Raw genomic sequence first — 10,128 nt, 5'->3', positions numbered from 1 at the left:
ACTCTTTCACAGGCTACAATAAATTAATTACTCCCCTGAGTAATAAGGAAATACTCGTATTATTTATGTTGTCTGTGGCATTAGGCTTTTTGGATCTTTTCATGGAATAAGGCCATTTCAGACCATCTCTTACTCAAGACTAAGTACGAAACAATAAATCATCAGTGAGAGTACGGACTGCAATCCATAACAGTGGTTCTATTAATTTGAAGTTTGACTTAACAGGCACATAAAGTTCATAATTCCCAGAGATTCCCATTTTTTTCACATCCTTTCAAATAATTAAAGATATGTGATCTACTCCCACCAAAGAGATGCAAGAGAGAAAAAAGATATCAGAGGTTTGTTTGTCTAGGTCATTTTTTTTGACATGTGCCCATACTTTAACTATGAAATGACTCACCCAAGATGAAACACTTAATTCAAAACCACACACTACCTGCATCTTCACTAGATGTGTATGAGACACTGAAACCTCTGGTTGCATGGGACATGTCTGTCACAAAAATGACCTTCATTGTGTTTCCAGAGGATTTCACCTCAGTGCCTGGGTTCACATCACCACACAGCTTGGCCAGCCGAGGCGAGTTCTCTCTGAGGCCATTGTAAATCTGTTGGGTCAAAATAAGCTCTTATGAGCAAAATAAGCTCTTATGAGATCAAAATACGGTCTTGTGAGAATTTCCTGTATCATTTAGGAGTGCTTCACATCTTTAATACAAAGTTCATTGATGTCTCTCACAGCCCATTAGTTCTCAAATCTACTCAAAACTTTGGCACAAACTTCCATTGACTTGAATAGATAAGTCTCTGAAGTATAACATCAAAAATACCTTGCTTATTCTGGCAAAACATAAACATATGTCCCATCTCTATCCCTCTTTTTTTTTTTTCTTTTAACAGAAATTGAAACAGTTTGACTGGGAAATGTACTGCATTTTTGCTCAGTATTTATATCTTCAGTCACTTAATGCCAGTTACTGATCATATTAATTCTATTTCAAATGATCACCTCTGCAGTTTTGCTAAAGCCAACAGCAGCTTTATCAAAAATCCCCTCCAAAATATCTGGTGCTGGTGGGTAGTTTCAATTAGCTCAAAGATTTCACTTTTTGATGATCCAAGTGTATTTTACAGTTTTTTTTCATTCAGCCTTTAGCCTAAGAATTAATTTCCTTCTTTCTACTATCTCAGCAGTGCAAGCAAGGCAGAAACAAGGCTTCCCACTGAGATTTGGAATATGTTATAGTGCTGAGGATACAAAAGCTAACAGGACAGCTAGTCCTTTAAAAGATCATTACTTCATTAATCGATAAAAAGCCAGCTCCCCATGCTTTGTCTAAAGCATCTGTGAAGGAAAACAAGGGAAAGATCATCTACAAATCACAAGGGAGAGTTACTTCACCCCCTCATGTTTATGCATGGTCTAGTTTCTCACCATGCTAAAGCCTATTCCTGTGTCTACACTGCTAATATGAGCAGGGGGAAAACTAAACTAGATCTTCCATTCCTGCAATTACATGGAGGAATCATATTTTTGGGGCATTTGTACATCTGACTGTGTCTAGTTATGTGTGCCAGGTTTGCTTTTTTTTTTTTTTCCCCCACTAAATAACTAAAACTCTAAATGATAAAATAATCAAAAACCTTTTTCGAGATGAAGGTGGTGAACAGGTAGAATTTCCTGAGGTTTGTTTGTCTGTCTTTCAGAATATGAAAGGTTCAACACAGTAGTAGCCATAAGGGACTTGAGCTTTGTGTCCACAAAGAAAAGACATTGAAAGCTTCAAAAAAACAAGAGTTTTTTTTCCATAATTGATAAAGAGCTAATTACAATTATTTCTTCAAATCCTCCCCTCTGCCTGGCCCAGAATTCCAAAATTTCCATACTCCATTACATACAGATTAGTTTAGACACCCTACAGAGCTAACTTTCTCTCACTTATTTGTTTTCCCCAGATTAAATTATGATTTGTCTTAAAACCATTAAAAAAAAAATTAAAAAGAGATTTTAGCTCCATTATGCCCATTAATTCTCCATAAAGGGATTAGGAAAAGCATTTTCTGCCTTCGCACACATCACTCACAGCCACGTAATCTGATGAGCACCTCCAGTGTTCTTCAGTGTTCATATCATTAAAGGTTAGGGTCACACGTTGACCTTCTTCCACTGTGATCCTCCACTCACACACTCGATTATGGGGGTATAGGTTGGGATAGTTCGGTGAAGTAAATGTTCCAACAGGGGCAGTAAAATCCCCACCACATGCTGAAATACCAAAACATTGGGACACTTCTTTAAGCATTCCTTCTAGAGTTATTGCAAAGAAACATTAGCAATGCAAGAAAGAGATCCCAAGAGGTTGAACTGATATGCCTGTCCTGTCCATATGTTTGTCTAAACAGCTAAGTTCCTGCCAGTCTTTATCACTCAGCCATAAATGTAGTTGAATATTAATTGAACATAGCAGCTCCTTTTAGTCTAATTATTAATATTCCCTTATCTGAAGGGCTCATGCCAGGCTTCAGAAGCCTGAGTCACCCATAGGATTTGATGTCAAATGATACAAGCCCCTCACTGTGGCAGGACTGAGACAAGACAATTCTGCCCTTCATATGACTGGGCAGAGCTACACAGAACAAGCAAGAGGCTCAAAGTGGATAATGATGAAGGATATGATTTTCCTCTGCTGGTTAACAGAGGCAGAGCAAAACCTTGCAGGGATTTTAAGCAACACTTTTTCAGTACAGTTTTTTTTTTTTTCCTATCTTCATTATGAATTTTTTTTTAATCAAACTTTGTTGTCAAATTGTGCTCTGAGCAAAGAACAGTAAAGGCCTTGGGTATAGAGTGCATTTTTCTTCTGAGATTAATGGCATAAATTTACCAGTTTACACTTAGTTTCCTTTTAAAAGACAGAAATATAGTTTAATAGACTGCAGTGGGAGATTTAGTCCCTCTCCTCACCCTCACAGACTCCTGAAGAATAGGCTAATCTGTGTATCCATCTGCATTAAATTTTGCTAATATGTTTTCTCTTCTACAATTGCATAGCAGGGTCCTGGAAGTGGAAGAGCATTCTTCTGGAGTTTGTTTCCCCTCTGTTATTTTACTGCAGAAGTAATCACGAAGAATAAGGAAACTTTCAGCTGAGCTTTTAAAGGAGCTGGAAGGAGTTAAGAAGGTTTGGCAGGAGATATTTGAAGATAATACCAAAAAGAATTTTCCCAAAAAAGTCTTCACTGTGAGGGCTATTGAACACTGGAATAGGTTGTCCAGAGAGGTTCTGGAGTCTCTGTCCCCAGAGTCATTCAAAACCTGATTGGTCACAGTCCTGTACAACTTTCTCTACCTGACCCTGTTTCAATAGTGGGGCTGGACTGCCTTATCTCCAGAAGTCCCTTCCAGCCTCAATGACTCTGCAGTTCTGTGATTTTGCTTACAACCTGCTGTTTAAAAACTACAGGTTTTAGGGAGAATTAAGAACATCACTCATGTCAGAAGGACAGAATAACAAAGGAAAATCCCAGCATTTCTTTACCTTCCTCCTTATTAAGAGGGATGTGGAGAAGGTATGGTAGGACATCCATGGACTGACAGCTGGAGAGAAATGGTGTGGAAGAGTGTGCTTTACTGTATGAGACCTTCCCCTGATGGAAATATCCATTGTAGTGGGATACTGCTTACCTCTTAGAGTTTCAGCTTGGCTAAGTAGTGATCAGAGAGCCCTATTCATAGTTTGCCCAGAGTTTAAGAGCAAATACATACCACTCCAAGACTAAGTGATCTACAGTATATGCCATATTAGTGCAGCTTTTGTTTGTGGTATATGCTGCTTCCCCAAAAGTAATTTGCAGCCTTACAAATCTGACCTTCATCACTGGATTCAAAGCGCAGTCTGAATCCTCGGGCATTGACTGATCCATCACTGACAAACTTGACATAAGCAAAGCTGTCAGAGGTGTACACAGCATCAGGGAGAGTATTACCACAGTACCTGCCCAACAAATTTCCTGCAAAAATCAAATACAGAAAGGCAATTTTATATCCACATATTATTTATATTTCTATTGAAGGATCACTTTCCAAATTAACCGGACAGGCAGGCAGGAGTAAACTACTAAAATCAACTTACTGCTTTGTTTATAGAAGCATTATAGATGGGTTTTATCTGCCTTTGCTTCAGCAAGCAAGGCAGATAGAAGCAAGCACTGTACATGGAAAAGGCTCACTTGGTACCCAAAGGGAAATGCTTTGAGGAACCTCTAGTAAGGTTTCAGAGTACTACTAGGGAAGGGAAGACAAGTACTGAAATCATTCTCAGACCAGAAGCGTTGTATTCTCGGATCTCCACAAAGTCGTTTGTGCACTCAGAGGAGTTTTGGATATCTAGGCCTTCTACTCTGACGGTAAGATAGTGGCCCCTGGGACCCTGCAGAAACCATTCACACAGCAGGTTGTCTTGATAATGTAGCTCAGGATACCCTGTGCTTTCAACGATGCCACTTTGTCCTATCACCGTTCCACCACAGGAAGCTGCAAAAGGAAAAACATTGTTTTACTGACTGAAGGACCTCAGAAAGATGACCTTTCTCCTAAACAAGATCTAAAACTAAGGGCCAGATGACTTGTTTTCTGACTGTGGTAATAAAACAATAATTGCCTTCAAGTTAAATGTCTTCCACATTCCTCTTCTAATTCAACCAGTCCTAGTTTGTTGTGGTAGGTTTTCTATGTGCACCCCCTTCCATTCCAAGCATCCCTTTCTCTCTGTCTTATCTCTCACTATTTTGAATAAAATCATAGATTTCAAGGTCTATATCTAATCTCTACCCATGTCCATATTTACCAGAAAATCTTGGGAAGCTGTATCAAATAATTATAACAAAATTTAGTTGGCTAAATGTGGATCTAAATTTTTTATGACTAACAAAGTTTGACTGCTGGTTTGGGCCTACAGCTATGGTTTAGATTCCTCTTCTTACTCCTGCAGTCCACTCCCGTTCACATGCCACTCCTTGTGATACCTTTGTAAGTGACCACTGCACAATTTGGGAAACATTTCTTTTTGATTTTCTCGCTCTGAAAACTCATTTCTCTGTGGTACCTGCAAACTTAAGTTCATAATACTAAAGCTTACAGAAAGTAATATTCCTAGGTGGAATTTATTGGACTTTACAGTGTATTCTACATGTCTGCTAGTTACATTCTTTTTGTGGCCATAACAGCTCTGTTAATGCTCTCTGCTTTTCTGAGTGATTACTTCTTTGTTCCAGAATGACTGGCATACAGCTGAGATACTGTAAGTCTATTATGGATAAATATAAATTGTACCTTCATATACTAACAGTATTTTCTTGCCAGTTGCTTCAGTTTTCACATTCAGAAATATAATAGCACATTACATTGGCTGAAGTGTTTGAGATCTAACACAATCAGAAAAATTCTGTGTAAGGCAATATAGTCCACTGCTTTGCCTTTGAGAAATTAACAGTCCTAGACTTTCTTCTATGAGTGATACTAAAATAATAGCTGCTATTCTTTCAGGATTATTAACATTACAAAACAAAGTAGCAGATTTCTGAATCTGATCAAAGACTATTTTTTATTTAATTTTAAAACTTTGCTAGTGCTTTCTAATCTTGTTTTCACAGTTTGAAAGAAAATAATTTAAAAGTATTTATTTTCCCAGCTGACAAATAATAGTTCTTACTCTTTGTTCCGTTTTCAGTCCATTGTTGTGCTGCTCCTGTTTGTCTAGCAGTGCTACTATTATAGATTGATTTACATTTACATAGAGAATCTCCTAACTTGTTCTTCTGCCAACTCTCATCTGACCTTTGCATTCCCCTTCAGGATCCTTCTCATGAAAGTGACACTAAATTTGCATGCTGAAAATCAAATCATGTTACATGACTTTATCCATGTTGACCTTTTTTCCTACTTGACAACTGCCTTTGACAAGAGGTTATCCAGTGTTTGTTTCCACTGCTGCAGATCTCTGAGCACTTTCCTATTCCTATTTCTATAATTTTCACTTCTTGCTAGGTGCAGCTCATGCTGATGTTAACCCATATGATGACTCTGACACTTTAGCTCTAACATTAATTGAAAGAGGCACATACCTGTCAGTCCACCTCATAGACATGATTTAAGCCCTACTACAAAAGCCTGACACTTGAGACAAATATCTGCTCTAAAATCAGAGAAACTGATAAAGGCAAGCATTACCGAGGGAGTATTTAGCATTGAATCCAACATGCGTGGCATTGCTGTCAGACCTGAACCTCAGGTACATGACAGCTCCTGAGGATCTCTGTGAGCCTGGCATCAGATCTCCACACAGCTTGGCAATGACTGGGGCAGTGGAGTCAGCACCATCACGCAGCTCTAGGTAACTGGAAGCACAGCTGGGAGAGGAGAGAATTCGCTGTTCAATGTGTAGCAGTAATGGTTTGAAATCATTTCTGTGCACAAAGGCGTGAAGCTGCAGTGAATTACATCAGTTTCTGTGCAGTGTGTCCAGGACAGAATCAACAATTTCATAATCAATGATAGCTATGCAATATTTCAATCAAAAGAAGCATGAGAAACATCAAGGAAGATTCACCCCAACCACAGACTATGATCAGATCACATCTAACAGAAGCAAGTCCTGAGAAGGGCTGTGAACAGCACTGATAAAGTAGTTATGACCATATCTAATGTTTTTTTTTTTTTTTGGCAGCATTTGTATTCACTATTAAGATATTCACTATGAAGTCTCACTGATGACTGCTGAATTAAAGAATAGATAGAAGACCACTGAAGGGAATAAAAATCCATATGTAGGGGTTTATTTGGGTGGGCATAGAAAGACTCAAAATATCTTAACTAAGATCTTTGACTTCAGAATGGTGCAAAGTCCTGGGAAGGCAGAGAGAAACGACACCTTTCGGATTCTCCATCCTGCACCATTTTTTCCAGACATGGTCTCACGGGTGAATCCCACCTTTGCCGTAGAGTGGTCCAACCCCAAGTCAACAAAGCTACATCAGCTGGAAATTAGGCCTTGTTTTATGCTTCAGGCAGAGAGTGCAAAATGTGTAGACCAACTGCAAATCAGCAGACCAGCAATGAAGGAGGCAGACAAATTGTTGTGGTGAGAGTCCCTTAGATTTAAAAGCGCCTGAGAATCAAAATGACTGAAAAACTAAACATAAAAGAACTAGAGGGCACGAGTTTTATAGAAAGAACCTTTCTACCATGGATGCTTCCTTCCTGTCTATTAACTTCTGTCATAGACTGCAAAGTCCTAGGAATATACACTAGTGGACTGATAACTTCAGTGATCTCTGTCAAAAATTACTTAACCACTGTTCATTGTAGATCTAGAAGTGCACACTGGGAGGAATTAGAGAAAGGAACAGGGAAAGAACAATCAGACTGGAGTCTATGAACAAACACAGGTAAAATAACGTGGATGTATACTTTGCTGAAGGTTCAATGGAGAGCTGATCTTCAAATTGCAGCTCTACTGCATGTCCATTAGGAGCAGTTATGGTCCAGACACAGTCAGCATGCAGGGGATAATTGCTTGGATAGTCGGGAGAAGATATATATCCACTGGGGTTGAAATCATTGATATAAATATTCCCTCCACAAGCTGGGAAAGAAAAGATCACCAATAAAAACCAAGGTGTTAAGGAAATGGGTGAGGCATTAAAACTATGAGTCATCACTATATTCTAACACAATTCCCTGTCAATGTCATATAAAACAAACACATTTTACTGCTTACCATGGGAAAATAGTTTAATGCAGTAGAATCCTATGCTCCTGCCTATGTAGCCTTCCTCATTTCCAAATGTTCATGGCCCTGAATTAAATTGCTAGTAGTTCTTCCTTGGATTGCTTCTAAACCAAGCAGCAAACATATTCCTTGACTTGTTCCTACTCCAATTCCCAGGAGCTAGAAAGCTTAGAAGTCAGACCCACCAATGTTTCTTGTGAAGCATTCCCCAATTTTGCTTTCCAAAAATTGTAATGTCTGTTTGAGATAATGAATGCATGAGGAACAACAGTGAGATTAAACATGAGGTTTTGTTCAGGTCCTTTATCCTACAAAAATATCTTTACTTTGGCCAGAACCTTTATGTAAAAAAAACCACTATGTTATAAACCCACTGTGTTATTGGTTTAACACAGGTTTTTAGTCAAGTTTTATAAATTGAAGTGGTAGAAATACTATTGTGCAGCTTTACCCATTCCCTTCATGGATTCCCTATAGTAACACTAAGAATGATCCTCTACAGCAGCAGGGAAAAATAGGCAGAAAACAAGGACTTAAAAATGTGAGTAGGTTGACAGGTTGCTTTAGTTGTGTTGAGTTACATTGTTTAACAGGAGGTCTCCTGGTGTCCCAACTGACATGTGTCATGAATAGAGTGGCATAACTGCGAAATTCAAGTCCCTGGTTTACCCCCTGGACCTGAGTCTCCTTTTTTTTTTTTTTCCATTCATTCAAAAAATGTTAGCTCTGGGAAGGAATATTGTTTTCTCAGCTGAGACTAAAATTTGTGAGAAATGTTATCACCTTTCTAGACATTCTAGTCTAAATCATTCCTGACATCATTTAGTACTAGTACTGGGTACTATATGTTCAAAAGCGTGTTGTTGTTTCCAGGGTTTGTTTTCCTCTCATGTATGAATTTTGAACAGCTCTTCCTAACTATAGATGCTACTTCCCTGCTAAAGGGTTCTCCATAAGCTGAAGGGTTTTTTTAACTTTAATATCTCCAGGTTCTGTGACCTGGAGCTGGCTCTCTTTATAAAGGAGCAATTTGAGAGTAGGATCCAAAGTCACATACTAGAGAAGGAAACAGGACATTTTTGCAGATATCTGATTTTACCAGGGTTAGGACTTATAGCAAAAAACCTCCTTTAAGAGGACGAACTCCAAGTTATATCTATCAAGTCACAGAATTTAGACTTACCTAGACTCTTAGCCTCATATTTCAGTTTGAATCCTTGACCCTCATTTCTGCTGTCAGAAATGAAGTGGACAAACAGCTGATTGTCTGTGGTATACATGGTGGAGATGGCACTGCTTCCACAAAACCGGCCGTCCCTTCTTCCAGACACCAACGGTGGGGCAGCACTATCTAACCCATTCTTCAGCTAGAAGAGAAATTGCTAATGTCACTCAAGTAAACAGCCCTGGAAAGTAAACTTTGAGCACATACTATCTTAATGCTTCTAGACATGGGGGAAAACAATAGACTAGTGATTAATTAATGCACAGCAACAAATAAAAGAAAGAGAGAGAGAGGGAGGGAGGGAGGGAGAGAAATAATCTCTGTGCTATTTCTCTTTGTGCTATTTCCAAACCCTGACAATTTGGGCTGCCTTACTGACACTGAAATGTCAAGAAGATCCACTAGCTTCATAGCTTTGAGGGTTCAGTGACTTAGCCCATAACCTCACCTCTACATAATCCCCAAGGCTGCAGGAAGTATCCTCACTCTTAACCTGGAAAGGCTGTTCAAAATGGACAGCAATGACAGATCCAGAGGTTACCACTACACGCCAGGAACAATTCAGATTAGGAGCGTAGTCTTGAGGGTAGCTGGGGGTTGTTATCACACCCTTGTCTGCATGCAAATAGCCTCCACAACCTGAGAAACAGAAGTTGAAGGAAAGACAAAAAAATATTAGCATCAACTGTTCACATATTCATTTAGAGGAAAACCTCTCTCTCCTAAAAGGAAGATGTGACAAGTAAAACCAAATGTTGAAGTACACGAAGAGCTGAGGGGGCATACAACAATGTACACAATGAATCATCTCCCAAACACAAGCTAGGAGATTGCAAGACAACACACATCAAACATCTTTACAGTGAGAGTCTGTTCTCAGATTTGACAGACGAGTTAACATTTATGTTAAGGACCTTCCACGGCATGAGCATATTGTTACACTGTCTGAGTACATTGCTTCTAGCCATGGGCCAAAAGACTGTCACCTACTCAAGCTGACAGTCAAAAAATCTTCCCGTGGCTGCCTATTATTATCCTAACACCTTCCTTGGTGCCTCAGCACATTCAGGAATCTGTTATCAACCCTCCATGTGGGAGGAATGCTACTGG

The 10,128-nt window shown here is 39.1% G+C and overlaps 1 protein-coding gene across 1 annotated transcript in view; it reads right to left on the bottom strand.

Moving 5' to 3' along the window:
- Window positions 1-10,128, bottom strand: part of LOC103778673 (cubilin-like) — a gene marked incomplete at both ends in the record, with an annotated part of 24,531 nt that overhangs the window by 11,975 nt on the left and 2,428 nt on the right. Inside the window, 8 exons of the mRNA XM_008946271.1 lie at window positions 440-611; window positions 2,088-2,269; window positions 3,874-4,014; window positions 4,328-4,537; window positions 6,233-6,411; window positions 7,472-7,646; window positions 8,977-9,160; window positions 9,467-9,657. Of these exons, the coding sequence (XP_008944519.1) occupies window positions 440-611; window positions 2,088-2,269; window positions 3,874-4,014; window positions 4,328-4,537; window positions 6,233-6,411; window positions 7,472-7,646; window positions 8,977-9,160; window positions 9,467-9,657 (1,434 nt within the window). The remainder of the gene's footprint in view (window positions 1-439; window positions 612-2,087; window positions 2,270-3,873; window positions 4,015-4,327; window positions 4,538-6,232; window positions 6,412-7,471; window positions 7,647-8,976; window positions 9,161-9,466; window positions 9,658-10,128) is intronic.

This window comes from Merops nubicus, unplaced genomic scaffold (assembly GCF_000691845.1).
Source record: "Merops nubicus isolate BGI_N331 unplaced genomic scaffold, ASM69184v1 scaffold49988, whole genome shotgun sequence".
Lineage (NCBI taxonomy): Eukaryota > Metazoa > Chordata > Aves > Coraciiformes > Meropidae > Merops > Merops nubicus.
The sequence above is the reverse complement of the archived record's forward strand: the minus strand, read 5'-3'. Positions and strand labels throughout refer to the sequence as shown.